Source organism: Carassius gibelio, chromosome A6 (assembly GCF_023724105.1).
Source record: "Carassius gibelio isolate Cgi1373 ecotype wild population from Czech Republic chromosome A6, carGib1.2-hapl.c, whole genome shotgun sequence".
NCBI lineage: Eukaryota > Metazoa > Chordata > Actinopteri > Cypriniformes > Cyprinidae > Carassius > Carassius gibelio.
In genome coordinates this window covers 26,334,394-26,352,566 of record NC_068376.1, presented here as the reverse complement: position 1 = coordinate 26,352,566, position 18,173 = coordinate 26,334,394, and the positions used below count along the sequence as shown (strand labels likewise).

At 36.5% G+C, this 18,173-nt stretch overlaps 1 protein-coding gene across 2 annotated transcripts in view; it reads left to right on the top strand.

The window, feature by feature from the left end:
* The window catches only part of LOC128015889 (metabotropic glutamate receptor 4-like), a 159,181-nt gene that overhangs the window by 48,987 nt on the left and 92,021 nt on the right, over nt 1–18,173 (top strand). For both annotated transcript variants that reach the window (XM_052600111.1, XM_052600114.1), the window contains exon 2: nt 6,705–7,574. In XM_052600111.1, the coding sequence (XP_052456071.1) occupies nt 7,047–7,574 (528 nt within the window). In that variant the 5' untranslated portion in view covers nt 6,705–7,046. The remainder of the gene's footprint in view (nt 1–6,704; nt 7,575–18,173) is intronic.

Here is an 18,173-nt window from a genome sequence, read left to right as displayed (position 1 = left end):
AAATCTGAAATTTTAATATAGTACAATATTACAAATCGGACTTCAAATACAACAATTCATTTGAAAATATTTTATATTTTATCAAATGTACTGTATACCATATTACTGAAACAGGTTGATTTAAAGACAATCTTGTTGAACACTTTAGTTAAATCTAGTAAATTTATATATGAACACAACATTTAAATAATTTAAGAGCAGGTTTAAAATGCAATAATACATTTGATAATATTTAAAATATTTTATCAAACATGGGCCATCTTTCTGGTTTGCCTCAAGTAAATTGTTCATCAATATTCTCTTTAACTGTTTTTGTTTCTTTTTATTATTGCTGTCAAATGGATTAATCACATGCAAACTGAAAGTTTGTGTTTGCATAATATATGTGCTTGTACTGTGTATACAGTATTTATATTAGATTCAGTTAGATTCAGCTGTATTGTCACTGCACATCTAAGGTACAAGGCAACGAAATGCAGTTAGCATCTAACCAGAAGTGCAATAAGCAGTAAGTACAGAATATACAAGGTCTACAATATGTACAATAACTATACAGATGAGTATTATGGACATAATTTACAGATTTTAAATACTATCACCATGATACAGACAGGTGCACTATGAACATACGATACAGATCGATTATGTAAAAGTGTATGTACACTATAAGCAGAACTAGGAACATATGAATATAATTTACACTAGCGCAATGGACAGTAAAGTGTGCAATATTTCAGTGTGCAAATGGATTTTTCAGTGTTTCTGGATGAACAGAGAGTAGTGCAAGTATATATATATGTTTATATAAATACACACACATGTATATATTTAAGTGTGTTTGCTAAGCATTTCTGTTTAGCTGTAGCATAGGTAGAGTTTGTTTCTGACCCTACAGTTGTGTGTGTGTTACGATTAATTGCTTGCTATGCAGTCTCTATGCTTTTTCCAGATTGTGGCATCCCACATTCAAGTTCTATCTTTGTCTTTTGGTGGGGTGCAAGCCCCATGGTACTCACTAGCAGCCAGCTAGTAAAATATTAAGCGCCTCTGCTTCTTATCTTTATACAGTGTGTGGTTGTGAGTCCACTGTATTCTAGGAAGAGTGCACAAAGAAATCTGCATGGCTGAAAGACCTGTCAGCCAATCATAATACCGTAATAATGACCCTTAAGGTCAGCAAGTCAAGAAAATGCTTATCGTGGCAACATTTTAATGCCTGGGCCAAAAACTTTATGTGATATTTGCCTAAATCAGCTAGGGAGCCTTAGGGAACTCTCAAACGAACAATATTTCCTGACGTGCTCTCTTGATCCCAAAGCTAATTTCATTTGTAGGCTGTACAGTTATCTGGGTGTGATAATATGCTTTGTTATTCCGCTAATGTGATGGGAAAGTTGACAAAGCTTTGTGATTTGTCATGTTGAGTTTATCTCATTGGAGTTTCAATTTGGCTGAGTCTCTTTAGGCCTCGTGTCAACCAGGTGATTTTCAGATACAGGAAACTGATGTTTAAAATACATTGGATTACGCAGCTGCAAATTCTGTGATTTAATTATTTAGGTCTCAATCACAATGAGCTTTCATTCAAAATGAGTTAATAGCAACTAATACCAGTAAAACCTGCACCTACACAATGTTTGAATGTAATTTACAAACAAACAAACAAACAAAAAACATTCTGGTCATTTTTCATACCAGAAGAAAATAAATTATATTTTAGAATCATCAAGATATTCAGGAACATCCATTAAAAAAATACTTCAAAAATCCATTAAAATACTTTTTTGCATCATTAAACCAATGCAAAGTATATAGATATTTGTAATATTAGGAAAGGTTTCTATCTCAAATAAAAAAAAAATTTCATCAAAGAATCCTGAATTAATTTTTATTTTTGTCACGATTTCCACCAAAATACGTATTAAGCATCACAGCTGTTTTCATCATTGCTAATAATAATTTTTTTTTCTTGAGAACATCAGCATATTGGAATTATTTCTTAGAAAAAACAACAACAACATCTTCTTACATGTTGTACATTTGAACATACTCTGAATGAATAAATGTATGCACACACACTCACACACACACACACACACATGCAGATTTTTTTTCTAAATATATGTATTTTTTATTTCTGTAATAAATTAAAATAAAAATTTGGAAGGAAATGCACTTAACTGTAGCAACAAATAAATAAATTGAAAATTCTTAATGTTCCCCTAAATAGGCTTCATTTTCTTTTTTTTAGATATAAATATAATTAAAGGAACCATTTATGGTCCTTTACTATAATTAAAGGGCCATACATGAACACCTTCTTCAGGTAATCTTTCCAGCCTAACCTTGGCCAGTTTTTTTTTTTTTTTTTGGCATCACTCTCTTCACAGTTTTTCAATGTCTCCATCACCTTCTGTCTACTAATCACACACACTTTATTTGTGTAAGCCCCTTATCTGTTCCGAAACTCAAACTAAAGCCTTGGTTGAGCTTTGAATTGAAAATAGGTCTGACCTTAGCCTGCCTGATTCACTCTACATTGATTAAACTGAATTTGCAGTGAATGATCAGGTCCAAATTACTTCTCCACTCGAAAAGGTGTGCATTAAACCTTCTATGTCACCTTCAGTCTTCTTACAAAGGATATATTCTCAGAAAAAAGAGCTCTTCCATGGCACCTCCTGCCATTGTGGCCCACATCTCTTCTGTTTCTAGAAGAGATGGGAAAGAGATTATTCCTTTAAGATCAATTACAGCTCTAACTGACTGAATGGTGTCAGCCCAACATGCTTAAAGAAGCCGAGACAAGGAGGTACTATAAAAAAGAAAGCTGTGAATGGCACGTGTGGGCGCGGTGTGATCCAAATTCTGCAGCCTTATTCGCACGTGATGTTCCCCAAGACTGTGCAGATGGGTTTATTTTATCAAGAATATGTACGCCGTAAAAACATTCCCAGTGAGACTGCAATTTGTGCTTCTAATTTTGCAGTGCATGATAAGTAATTGTCCTTTCACAGCAGCAATGTCTTAGCATTAAGCGTTTTCTGTAGGTGGAGTCTGATATAAGCCTCCAAATATGTAAAGCATTGTAAGAAACAGATAATATCTCATTAGTGCTATTCATAATTGCCATAGCTAATATTTCCTTGAGCACACACTTGAGTATGTTATCAGATAGGATACGAGGAACAATACCATTTCTCTGCGGCACACTGCACCAGAGAAGATTTATTAGCCTGTTGCTAAGTGGAGGCTCCCTTGGGCATCCTGCAGACTAAAGGTTGTATTCTACAGTATGCATACTAGCGCTTGCACACACTTGGATTGTTATTAAGAGTAGAGTGCTCTAGGGTCACTGAAAATGGAAATAACTTTTAATAAGTGCACTTAGAACATCTAAATATTATTGCTGTGCTGTATTGTTTTTTTTTGCATGTGATTCTTTTGTTTGTCGTCAACATTAACATTGTATCTGATCTGTGGTTTGAGAAAAGCAACAAATCACAGTATTATCCAGCATGCACCTGGTTGTTGGCACATTTGTAGGATTGTGGCAGTGCATTGAGTGCTTTAGCTTGAGTGCTGAAACCTTTTTTTTTTTTCTGTAGAAGCATTATCATTGACTACACCACGTCATGTACGAAAATCTGCAAAAGACACTAGTGCAAGTGGAATGCAAAAAACAAGGTGACATAAAATTGTATGTAAATATAATGGGCAATATATTGAAGCTAATAAATCATACAGAATTAAGATTTTTGAAAATTTAAAAATGCAGAAAGTTTTAAGTTGGGGTAGGTTTAGGGCAGTGGTTCCCAACCTTTTTCAGCTCACTGCCCACACAACCAAACACATATGTTTGCCCGGCCCACTGCAAAAAAAATTAACTGACCCCGCTATTGTTGGGTGAATTACTTCATACTCAGAAGCTTGATTGTTAACTGTCTTTATTAAATAAACTGGCAATGAACAGAAAATTACTCGGGCTGGCACCGCTTTGCACAACTGCTGTTGTTCTGTAGCATATGTAGCAAAAATATCTAAGAAAAATTGGCAGTTTATTCTTAAACCAATCAGCGAGCTCGAATAGTGGAAGCATAGTTAGAGTTTTATATTTATTTTTTGTTATTTAATTATATATATGAAATGATTTTATTATGTTATGACTTAGACATTTTTACATATATGAACAATATTAATATTTATTTTAATTGTAATTGACGGCCCACCTGCAATACAATCGCGACCCACTAAGGGGCCACGGCCCACAGGTTGAAAACCACTGGTTTAGGGTAAAGGGGCGGAAACAGGAACAGATGGTTCTATATTTTTTTATTGTTTAGTGTATACATATTTATATAGAGAGAGAGACAGAGAGTGCAATATAATAAGACGCTTTTGACGCCGTTGCAAAATACACAGTACAAGCAAAGATTAATACATGTTGTGATGAGGGGAAACCTTTATATCTTGCTCCCGCCCATATTAGCAGCGGCGTCCGAAATCATTTCACACGTTCAAAGGCTAGTGTGACGGCCCCTTTAGGGGACAGAAAATACAGTTTGTACAGTAGAAAAAAACATTACGCCTATGGAATGTCCCCATGAAACATGGAAACCCACTGTGTGTTTATGTGTGTAGATAACCATTACCATACCTATATAATTTGACATTTACTTTGTGCTCTATAGTAATTCAAAGTATATCAGATGTGAACTTCAAATCAAGTTTCAACATTTCAATAATTCTGAATATTCTAATTAATACAGCAAACTGTTTCTAGCACTCCAGATCTGAAATAACTGAAAATGACATAAAAAAAGGTTTCCTATCGTGTCCAAGCCTATTGCTGATATAAACTCAGCACTTATTATATCTCCATTACATCCTCAGACAGCCATGCAGTGTCAATTAACTTTAACTAATGAATTAAATTAACTTCTGTGGTAGGGTTGACACTCCCTGCAAATCACAGCAATGATCGCAGATCATGCTGACAGCTTCATATGGGTCAACAGCCATCTAACAAGCATGGCTTCGCCTTAAAAATTCAAAGGGAGTTTATTAATAACTGGTGTTTGGGAAGTTACTTCGTGCTGTAGCTACTGAACTTAAGCTATAGTCAAGCTGAACATAAAGGGGGGTGGAGTGCTGCAATTCTGCTGTGATGCTGAAAAATATAGTTGAGTTTGGAACATTGCTACTTTTAGTTAGTTACTCCCCAACATTGTTAACAACACTCAAAGGTAAACCATTCAAGAAAAACACCTTTTAATCTAGGCTGTGTTCCATCTCGCACGTGTTTGGCAATGTTTCTCTTAGCTGAGAGCGTGGGAGAGTGGAACATGTGCTTCAAGCCTTACCGTGGTCTCACACACGAACTTCTTTTCCCAGAGGAAGGATTCCCCAGTTCACTCTTTAATATCAAAGCACATTTGCCAACATTGAAAAAGCATTTCAGAGTCACTGCAGAGACCCTGTTGTAATTCTTTGAAGTGCCTGTGCACTGGAGGAGAAGTGTGGAGCCAGCGTATAGTGCAATAACAGGGGAGGAGGTGGAAAATAGAATGAGAGCAGGTTAGTAAGACTTACCAAAGAATAAAAGAGAATTTCTATCACCTTGTAAATAAGTGAGGTGAACCAAACAGTGCCAAAAAAGCTTGGCTGGGATCAAGAGTTAAAAATAATTGCTTAAACTGCATCCATGTTTAAAGACATGCATGGTATTTTTATGAAAGTATCCAAGACCTTAACTGTACATAAAAAGCAATATAAATGGAGATTTTAAAGCTATGTATAACCCTGGCAAAATAATAGATTCTTATATATCTTCAGTGTGCTGGAGGAGGTGAAAACGTCAAGCAGTGAATCATGATGGTGCATGATAACGTGTAGGCATAAAAAATATGTCTAGATTAATTTGGTGTATTTGCCACTCGCCCTCAAAGCAAAATTTCTGTTCAAAAGACTCAGCAACTCAAATATATGCACATGCATACTGAAAACACAGAAACCTAATGGAATATTCCAGTATGTAAATTTTAACCCAATTAGGCAACAATTAGGGGAGTAATGATAACAGCGACTGTCAAAGTTGTTTAAAGCAACTCAACCCACAGCAAGATCAGCGTCATACAATTTTAATCTCATTTCTTAAAGTAATTAATGACCCCGAGGTTACCAAAATAACAATTAATTCCAAGAACTTAAAAATCATGTGGTGTCCACTGTGGCAAAATATCAAAGGGTCTGCCTTTTGTCAGTATATGGTGTGTGCAGAACAATTTTCATCAACTGAACTCATTTTCTTTATCAGAGCTTGTCATTTCAGATGGGGGGGATACGAAAACAGCACATTACATAGATAATGCTCTCTTGCTGGATAGGAGCTCTTCATTGGAATGCAGCTCCTTCATTCAGGATGTTGAAAAGAGACATGTGGGAGCCAAAGCATATTTGTCTCGACCTTGGGAGCCCATAGCAACGTTTTAAATTCAAACTATAGAGAGGCAAGGAGAGGGAGCATGTGAGAAAAAACAAGTGGGTTTTCAGTAAGAAGCTGTTTTGAGTAGGATGCTGGAAAGGAAAGTTTCAGGAAAAGAACATGAGTGCTACAATTCCCATTCTGATATAGAATCATCTGACTGTATTGCCTTTCTGTGGTGCTTACTCATTCCTTTTTCTTCCTATCTTTTTTTTTTCAGGAAGGCTCCCAGGTTGGTGAAGCTTTGTGTTCACAGCATAAGACCCGCAGCCCCATCCACTAGGAGACGGGTACGATTGGAAACCTAGAGGGAGCAAGGGACCAAAGACATATGGTTAACCTTTAATCTCAGCAAAGGACTCTAGAGGAAGTTCCCTGACAAGAGATAAAGCGGATTGATGCAGAACGGATGAGCATTCCATTCAATTACAAATCTATATCGCTACATGACATAACTATGAACTTTAAAAGATTGTGCCCTGTCAAAGGGTGTCACCATTGACCTGTCAACTCAACTCAACTCAAAAAACAGATACGCTTTGTTTGAAACCGGCTTGCTACAATGTCTTCAGCCATGGGCAAAATGGTTGGATGGACCAACTGTCACTGTCAGGGCTCAGCATTGGTTCTTCTCTACCTCCTCCTGACTGCTTTGGCTGCGAAGCCCAAAGGTCCAGGTCACACACATCTAAACTCTATCCGGATTGATGGGGACATTTCATTGGGCGGACTGTTTCCAGTTCACGCCCGGGGTCACGAGGGCAAACCGTGCGGTGAGCTAAAAAAGGAAAAGGGAATCCATCGTCTGGAAGCTATGCTTTTTGCTCTAGACCGCATCAACAATGACCATGAACTGCTCCCAAATATAACCCTGGGCGCCCGCATTCTGGACACATGCTCACGGGACACACACGCTCTGGAGCAGTCTCTCACTTTTGTCCAGGCCCTCATTGAAAAGGACGGCACAGATGTGAAGTGCCAAGGTGGAGGATCGCCCATCATTACCAAGCCAGAAAGGGTGGTGGGAGTCATTGGAGCATCGTCCAGTTCCGTGTCTATAATGGTGGCTAATATCCTCCGCCTGTTTAAGGTAAACAGCATAATCATTATAAATTTTTTTAGATTTGTTTATTTTTTTGTGAGGATTTGGATTGAACTTGGCCATGATTTACTCGCCTGCTTTCCAGTTTTAACTTCATTTTCATGCAGGTCCAGGCTGGTTTTGTGCTGACCAAGTGAGTCAAAAAATTTACTGATGAAAGGAATGACAGTTCTGAAAGCTACTGTATTATAAAGTTATAAAAATATTATTAAACATAAAATAATAAACAATGAATATACATATATGATATAATAAATCAATTATTGATTAAATACTGTTTTTTTTGTTTTATTTATTTTATTATTTGTTAAAGTTTAATCTGTTACAGTTTCCATTTCAGTCAGAATAAAATGGCTTGAGTTTAATGATGATGACATAACAAATTTGCCTGTTGACTAAATTGAAATGCATTTTAACAAAAAAAAGACATAACACATGGATAAAAGAAAACAAATGTTGCAAACCTTAAGCCATGTAGATGTTGATCTTCCAGATCATAGAGGTCTTGCTGCCTTAAGTTAAGTACCACCAGACCAGCTTCAAAAACAAAACATATGATGAAGACCAGCTATGCCGGTCTTTTAACAGGATTTAAATGAATATGATGATGTGTGAGATGTTGCTGTTGCATCTGTATTTTTCTTCCTCTGCCATTTGGTCTTCTTCTTTGGCAAGCAGAGTGGATATCAGTGTCCCAGTGAATGTATAATTAATAAGAAAGCAATCTAGGGGTTCTTACATCCACTTAGCCATGACCAAACAAAGTCAGTAGCATTCCTCAACTCATTCTGTGCAAATTGCGAGGCTCCTCTCTGATAAAGTAAACACATTCTATTTCCAAACAAATGTTAACAGAATATTTACTGCATTATATGAATGAAGTTGAGCTAAATAGATTTCTCAATTAGGATGCAACACTTCCAGTCTCCAAGATCTGATTCTTTTCAGTGTTATGTTCACATTGTTATGGAGGTGGGTAATTCTTCATCTTGATGAATGTTTAACAGCACACTTTCACACTTTGATGATCACCTCGGGGGAGAATCTGAATATGCAAATAAAATAGTTTGTACCCACGATTCAGTTAACATTCAATATTGGATTCAGATGGTAAATGTGTATTATGGGTTTAGCATGATGTATTGTAGCATATTTTGTAAATGTAATGCATGAATTGTTAATTGAATCTGTGAATTGTGAACATCAACATGACAATAAGAATTAGTATAGTTCAAGGCTAACCATTAAAGATGCTCGTTAGGACCCTCTGCATGCATCCGTTTATGTAGTCTTCAGCCTAAGTGATCAAATATCTCTCCCTTTTGCAGGGGAAAAATTTGAGTATGGAGATCAGATTTACATAGGTTCATAAAGCAAGTATATGAATAATGCAGGACTCCATGTTTAGCTCAGAATAGCACTGTTCTGGCGTCAGCAAGGCCGATTCTCATTCATTCCTCAGCTAGGCCACCCAAAGACAGATGCCCAACGTTTAATATATATTTTCCCTCTGAAATGCTGACTACATGGTGCCATTCATCAGTCAGAGAGTTGTGATCAAAGACAGAGCGCAGGCAGAGGAAACTCCACAGCGGTGCGTGGAGATGACAGGCCTCGAGCATGAGTGCTGATATAAGTCCATTTAAAGCCCACAGCAAAAACACTGCCGTTATTGAGAAACAAAGGCAGCAGGTGCAGTGACAGGGCAACTGGGGAGTCCTCGCTGCGGGTGGAGCTCGTTTGCTCATAAATTCACTGAGCGCTTTTGTGCAAACCTTCTTAGGATTTTCAGATCAACTACACACTGATCTTTAGATCAGAAGTGCATACTACAGCTGTCTTAGCCTTGCCCACCTCAGCTGTGGTAAATGAAGATGCACCTCACCGCACTGTCATGCACTCAATGCATAAATGCCTCAGTTCCTTCTAGTCATTGCAATGCATACAGAGACATTTTACCGGAAGCCTCAGTTGAAGTTGAAGCTGATGTAATCTTTTTATAATCCACTTAGATAATGGCTTCGGCTTTGAATATCAAAGTACAATGTGTAAAAAAAGGACTGGTAAGAGGGATGTTTTCATTTGACTGAGAAATGTTGGATTAGACTGTGAGTCTTGGCTGACAAAAAACGCACCATGGTATTATTACCATGGTATTTTGGGCATGTACCGTAGTAATATTATGGTCTTCTTTGAAGTACCAGGGTATGTAATCATTCAGTACTGTGGTACATACAAAGTTCCTTTAAGGCAATTCGGTCCTCGGCAGCATGTTAGGTAATGGAGGTACAGTTCTGATCTACTTAAATGGGAAAGAGTAAAATTGCCACAGCTGCTTTTCAAGATAAAATCTGAAAACTTTGATATGAAATTGTTTTCTTTAGATGAACTTGTGCTAAAATCTGTATTTTTAGATAATGGCTAGTGTAAAAGTGATACTGCTTTCATACAGCAGTTCATATTACAAACACTTTTTTTTCTCCACTTAAGAAATGATTCACTGACTTTATCATTAATAAATTCTCTTGATTTGTCTAATTTCAGGGCTGTGCCCTCCAGATTTTGCATTTTTCAGCCAGATAAGCCACAAAAAAACAAAAAACAAAAACATTACACTACATTACAGTAATTACGCCTCACAACGAATATCAGTCATTTTTAATGGTTGCTTTTCTGAAATGAGACAGCCTCAATGATGTATGTCACCACCTACTGGCATAACGATTTAACTTGTAGAATGAGACACTGAAAAATCCAACAGTGAAAAACTATGAAAACTGTAAATATCTGCCACATCTGCTCAAAGAACTGATATATGCTTACCCAAGGCAGTAAAAGAATTTGTGCATCAGCAAAAAGCATTTTTTGCTCCAAACATTCTCACTGAATTTAACATGCTCTCTGACCAGATGCAGTTATTGGCTTTTTGCTTGCGTTTCACTAGTCTTCAATTATGGAATCGGAAGCACTGAGAAACAGGAAAAATGCATACTTGAATTGCATATGCAAATGCACATGCATACACACACTCAACCATCTCCCATCACCTCTCTCTCTCTCTCTTTCTCTCTCACACACACACATACACAAGCACCAGGGAGAAAGAAAACTCTTGCAAGAAAACCTGCTCAAGATGTAAGGTCTGCCACCTGCGTGCAGTTTAGGGGGTTAACAAAAAGCACTTTCCCTAGCATAGATTTGGCAGTCCTGAGCTTTTCATGATTAATATTTCACATCAGCATTACATAACAGTAGCTAGAAGCAGCAAATTACCCTTCCTCAACATCTATCTATTGAAAAATCCGACAGCACATTCAGAGCACAGGCTGGAGTAAGAAAGAGAAAGCAACTCTTGTTTGGAGTTTTGTGAAATTTGCCAGCATAATTTATCTAACAAGAAGGTTGCTCAGTCAGACTCACAACTGTCATAAATGTTACAGCCACATCCTCTTGCCATCTTTTATTGTTAAAATAAAATGGAAGCTTGTTTTAGGTTAATCGCCGATTTTTCTTTGGTATTACAGAGCTATTACAGAGTCTCTAACTTTAATGGCTATACTACCCCACTATCTTAGTAATAATGCAAACAGTCTGTTAAAAATATATATGATGGCAGACCATCAGAATTTATTTATTAATCACAGCTATGGTATTAAACAATAGCAGACTATTTAATTTTAGGTATAAAATTGTCCACATGTATGTACATCACTGACTCAAAACATGGCATAGTTATTTTACTTTAATTTATTTATTTATTTTTAGTGTTAAAGTCAACATAACAATCTAAATGTACCCCTGCATGTACGTTTCTTATACACATTCTTGATCCTATTGTTCATGGTTCCAAAGCAAAACAAATCTCAGAATGTAATTCATTTTTCATATTTTTCAGCCCCTCCCCACCAACGACGTCCAAGACCAGTTTTTGCAATCTATTCAATGCCCAATACATAAAATCTGGCACCACCCAACATTTGTTTCTTGATTAACATCCCATTTAACTCACAAATGCATGGTTTGCGAATTGCAGTTCACGTTGACATTAACAAAAGATCTTTACTTTCAATCCAAAAAAGGTCAATGGTTTCAAAACATTTTCAGGGTGATAATTAGCCTTAATTAATTACAACAACCATTGCCTGCTTGCACTGAGTTTTGGATTCACGTACATCACTGATCAATGTTGTTGTGCTTTCAGCAGACTGTGAATGTTTATGCCACATGGTTTGTAGCTGCGCCTGTAATTTAGCTATTAACTGGAGGGCAATGTAATTTTCTGCAGATTTTTACACCCCATTTTAAACCCTATTCCCAACCAGACACTTTGAGGAGGACAGTCAGCTCATGATATAAACTCTCTCAGTGGTTGTTTTTTCTGTCTGGTTGTTTGATTGTTTTAGCACCAGTGACTTATAAAGAGTTTCAGAGAGCCAGGGAAGGGTCACTATAACAATTGTTAACACTCACTCTTAAATTGGCCTGTTGACACTGCTGTCTCACTGTCTGTTTACACTCAAATGTCTGACATATTGCTCTATTTTTTCTTTTTCATCTTATCGTTTCTTTGTGTTCTTAAGTCTTTCTGCCTAGGATTCTGACCTGACTGCTCTCACCAAGTAACTTCAAAAAGCATGGCTGATGGCTATATTTGAAGTGATGTTGGAAGAGAAAGAAAAAAAAGAGTCATTTTCAAAGAATAACTGAGAAAAGCAATTAGATCTTCCAGCACGGTTCACCTGTTTGTTTCAGTGAGGTAATCTCTCAGCATTTAAACCCTAAAGGTGAAGCATGTAATTTCTTTGGTGACAGGATGGAACTGTTTTTCAACAAGTTTGCCGAACACTTTCCCTGCCTGTCATCAGTTAAAACAAGAAAATAGCCACAACTGATTCTTAAGCCATACAACTAGTGTTGTCGGGTGAATGAGATGCTCAGTTTAACTGGAAAATGTTTTCATAGCATCACAGTTTTTTTTTTTTTTTTTTTCAGGGGAAGTCAACCTATTAAAGATATATATCTAGGTGTCTTGGTTCGTATTAGTCAGGAAAGATTAGAGAATGTATTTTTGACAAAAAAAATAAAATTAAAAAAATAAATAAATAAAACATAATAGTAATTACCCACTTAATCTTTAAGTTTGTAATCCAATGTGATTCTTATTTAATGATCAGAGAAACACTGCTATGCATTTATGGAAAATTTATTATTATTTACTCAAATCACATATGCTAAGCTACATAGACTTGTGCTTATCAGTCAAGAAGTGGTGTTACAGATTTTCTAGCATGGTTCACAAGAGAACAGATGCCAGCAAGCAAAATGTTGACATTTAAAATGAATCATAGAATTTACCCCAGACAATGACAATTGCTAGGCCTATAGACTAGGAAAATTGCAATTGATCCACATTATTATCTGAAGCATTGAAGCTTTTCATCAAATTTCTGGTTTGTGTTTTTTTTTTTTTTTGAGATTTAGGTCTCAGGGACTGATATTAACAAGTTTTAGTCTCTATATCTTTTTGTTTTGTTTAGAGTGTTGTAAATTGAATCATTTACATGGCAATGTGTGATATATGAACTTTCACGGTTTCAAAAATTCAAATGCTTTCAATAGGCCTCCATTTACTTTCATTTGCTTTCTTTTCAGGATAGGTTATGGCAAATAAATAGTCTCTCTTCCTGTGTGACAGACGGGGCTTTTACCCATTGGCAGAAAAATACCACACTGGGTCTCTTTGATTTCTGAAGCAAACTTGCCATCATTTGAGTAGCTTGCTTAGAAGTTCAATTTTGACATTGCCTTCCATCTCAAAGAGGGTTACATCGTAATTGCTCTCCGTCTAAGAGCACCTCCATTTTTCAATTACACCTACCCAGCGTGTGATCATGTTTCTACCACCTCACAAACTAATACTCTTTTGCAAGGGATTGGAGTGACAAATTTAACATAATTTCCTATTCAGAGGTTCCCACTGGTTTCTCGTCTGAGGGTTTTTGAATTAATGTGTAAGGCATTAGAAATGTTTGTGTTAGCCCCAACTTTGACCATTAAAGAAGCCACTGGTACAATATTTTATACCCTGATTGTATGTTATTTAAAGTAACCGTTCATCCAAAAATGTAAATTAAGTAATTGACTTAAATTTGCTGTAGGGAACTTTTGTAAAAAAATATTTTTTACATATTTATTAAACCTGTCATTATGTCCTGACAGTAGAATATGAGACAGATAATCTGTGAAAAAAATCAAGCTCCTCTGGCTCCTCCCTGTGGTCCTATTGCCATTTGCAGAAACTCCATCACTCCTTGTAAAAAATAACCAATCAGAGCTGCGGTCCGTAACTTTGTTTGTGTTCAAAATGTAGAAAAATGTATATAATAAGCGAGTACAACATGAATCCATTTTCCAAACCGTGTTTTTGGCTTGTCCTGAATCACTAGGGTGCACCTATAATAAGTGTTTATATTCGGACTATTTTAGATTGCTTCAGGGGTACCACGGCGGAGTAACCCAGTACCTTTGTGATTCTTCATAGACATAAACAGAGAGAAGTAGTTCCGGCTACGATGTTCTTCCGCAAGACGCAAGCAGTTCTGTTTATTAACCGCTAGAGCATCAAAAGTTCCCTACCGCAGCTTTAACCTTATTATAAACTAATAGATTGTTATTTTTCATGGAGTACAAAAGGTGAATGTCCATTAGTTAAACTCTAAGAACAAATTAGAATTGTTCTTTTAAACCGATCCTGATCAATGAACTAGCCTAGTTGATTTGGTACCAAAATTAAAATGAAAGACTCGTTCATGAATTGTACTGATTTGCTCACCAATCAATCAATCAATCAATCAATCAATCAATCAATCAATCAATCAATCATTTCTGTCTGTTTTTAAGAACTGGTTCAAAAGAATGATTGTTTTATGAAGTTGACATCACATTGATCAAAGTTGCTGATAAACTCTTAACATTTATTTGGCTTTTTTTGGAGTTTTGGATCATTCCTGTGCACAGACTCTTCAAAATAGTTTGTTTTCAGAAGAATAAAGGTCATACGAGTTTGGAATAATATGAATAAGTAAATGATAATGTTTGATTTTGTTTTTTCTGAGTGATCTGTCAAAATGGTCATTCTCACCAAGGACCAATAACTATAATGATAGCTACCAAGTTTTAACAATTGTTCTAAATCTATGAAAATAGGAGCGTCTACACCACAGCTGTAGTGATAACAATGTGGAGGAACAGTTTATAAACAGTATTCAGGTTGCTACTGTATGATGCTTTTGTCAGTCATATTTTCTCTTCTCTTCTTATCAGAATCAGAATCAGAATCAGAATCAGAATGAGCTTTATTGCCAGGTATGTTTACACATACGAGGAATTTGTTTTCGTGACAGAAGCTCCGCAGTACAACAGAATGACAGCGACAGAACATAAAACACATAATAAAAGAATAAAAAATACAAATATGTAGACAGTGAATGACAATATACAAATGACAATTGTAGGCAGGTATATTACAAAGTGAAGTTATGTATGTACATATATATTGTGTGCAAAATTTAAGTGTATACTAAGTATGTGTGTTAGATAAATAAAGTGTGTGTGTATATAAATATAAAGTGTAGTGTGTTCGCCATTAGCTTTGAATATCATCTGTAACCATAGTAACAGTAATTGATGGTGACATCAATATTACTGAAAAGTTGACTAGACACATGTCCGTTCTAGGTGCATGTCAATGAACTTACACCAACTTTCATACCTGAGTGGAGATGGAAGTCACACAAAAAAAACAAGGAGATTGGCATCATGTGACACTCATCTTATAACTGTATTGTGCTGCTATGCGAACGTCTCAAAATTGGTGCAAACTGCGTTTTTATTCACCAAGGTACCAAAGTCTACAGTAAGAAGAAAAACAGAAAGATTCTGAGATTTCAATATGAACAAAATATTTCTTATTAAAATTGCCTGAGAACAAACTATCTGAGCCATGTCAGTTTTATAGCTTTGTACACTCACTATATTGTGCAATTGCTTTCTTTTTACTATTTTTAATAGTAGAATCATCTCAAATTAAAGAGATACTTCTGTCTTTTTTTACCTTGTAGTATGCCATGCATGAGGACGAATCGTGTGAGCCACATTTTCACAATGCTCCGATATTGAAGCAGGTTGCTCTGCTTTGGTTGATGGTTTTGCACATGATCCATTTGTTTTTCAGTGTATCCTTTTAAAAGTGAATTAGTGCAAATCTGTGTGGGGTGATATAGCTAATTCAAGGGCTGAATTATGTCTTCTTAAAACAAAACAGACTGATCTGCCTGTAGTCCCTGTCATGTTGAATGAACACAGAAAGTGCTCATGCTGTTTAGTAGGGAGCACATCAAGAGTGATTGCATGTAATGGCAGCTGGCTGCATCTCCTCTTCCGAATGTTGTGTACTCTGTGTTTTCCCTTTGCTCTTTTCTTGCACGGTTTGTTTACCTGTTGCATAATGCACATATTTTTATTTTTGCTGGCTTCTATATGAGCACTGTCTCAGCACGTAACCCTAATGGACTTCTCATTGGGATAACACTGTAAAATCAGAAATGAAATTATGCCTGGATGTGTGGTCCTGTCTGTTTGCTAGTGGCTGGCACTAAACTTGGGAAAACTCATTGGAGTGCCCTTCCCTTCAGGGATTTCTCCAGAATATTTGACATGCCGGTGAAGCTGCTCGAAGATTGACTTTGACTTCCAGTCCACCTCGCTTGTCAAGGTGGTCAATTCCCTCAAAGCATACCAGCCCTCCCCCAATCCTATTACTTTGTGCTTTTCCCTTCACTGTATGGCACAAACAATATCACAAAGTCTAGGCTTACGGTCCTGTCTATACCTGATATCAAATCATTTCCTTCATCTTTGAGATGCCTACATCCAATCATAATTCAATATAACCACAGAACCTATTTCAAACATATTTTCTGATGTTCATATGATTAGAATATGTTTGTGAAGATTGTGACAGTGTATTTACCTGCATCATGATTGGGTATTACCACATCACCAGTGCAGTGTGAATTGATTTTGAATCAATTTGAAAACAACAACAGAAAAATTGTAAAAAGTAAAAAAAATAAATAAAAGCACACACACACACACACACACACACACACACACACACACACACACACACACACACATGTATAGAATAGTATTTTATGTGTGCATAAATAAAATGTGTAGTTTGAGGTGGGTAAGAATTTTATAAATATGTTTTTTGCTCACAATGGCTATTAATTTTTAATAATTATTATTACTATTACTAATTCTTATTACTTATTACTAGTTTATTCCTGTAATGGCAAAGCTTTTCAGCAGTCATTCCAACAGTCTTTAGTGTTCTTTTTACTGTCCCTTTTTATTCAATTTAATGTATCATTGCTGAATATTAGTATTAGTAGAGCATTAGTTATATTAGAATGTTAGAGAGTTAATATTAGTGCAAGATTTGAACAAGAATCTTAAAAATCATATTAAACCGAAAACATAATGAGCGTGTGATGCATTCCCCAGTTGCTGAGAAGTACGGGCATCACTTGCTTGCAAAGAGACTTGGCTTTAAGCGATTCATTCAAATTCATTTCATTTGAAGTAACAAACCTTTAAATTGTGCGACTCACCAGCCCTTTCCACTCTTCATTGCAAAGAGTGTCTGGCATTCAGTATAAATAAATAAATAATACAAAGCAGAAAAATGAAAAATTCAATTAATCATTTCTCAAGTGGGTATCACTCTCTTCCTTCTTTATTGCTGGACGAGTGGAGTTATTCTTTTGATGCAAGCGTTCAGGCTCACACAGGTGATGATAATAGTGTTAGAGGGCAGTGAGCAAAGTACCAAAGGTTTCCCAGTAGGCGTTGTGCTGATATATGTGTGCATAATTCCCCACGGTACAGTTTGATTGCAAGCTTAGCTCTAATTTATTTTGTTTGTTCATTTGCACGTTTTTTGCATGTCAGCACTGCCATTTCTCTGAGCTGATTGGTGTTGTTTGCTCACAGGATTGTCTTGGTTCACTGACAGCGTGCCGAGGATAGACGACGGCAGCGTACATTATTTGCGTGATGGGTAGATCTGATTTTCCACCGACAACTCCCCATGATTGAGCTAATAGACTATGGTACCTGATGAATTTGTGCTCCTTATTAAAGTCTAAGCTTTCTTCTTGAGTGTGAACTTGAGAAGTAAAGCTTAGAACTGGAAAGCCATATCTGTATTGATTTAACACCTCATTGGGGGAATGACAGCTGAATCAAGATTAACGCTCCTGTTCAATATCTGCGTAGTGCGCCCATTCCTCTTCAACCCCATTAGTTGAGAGGTGATAGACAAGCTGGCCAACAAATCTGTTTACACTGTCAAGAGCACTCAATGGCAAATGCACCAGCCGGAAGGGGACGCCTTATGAAAGCTTTTCATTTTCTCACTGCAGCGACGTTGATAGATAACCTTCGTGCTGGGTGTTTCTTTTTCACTATGCTCTATTGTGTGTCTGTATAGCCATTTATCAGAGTATTTGTGTTAATGCA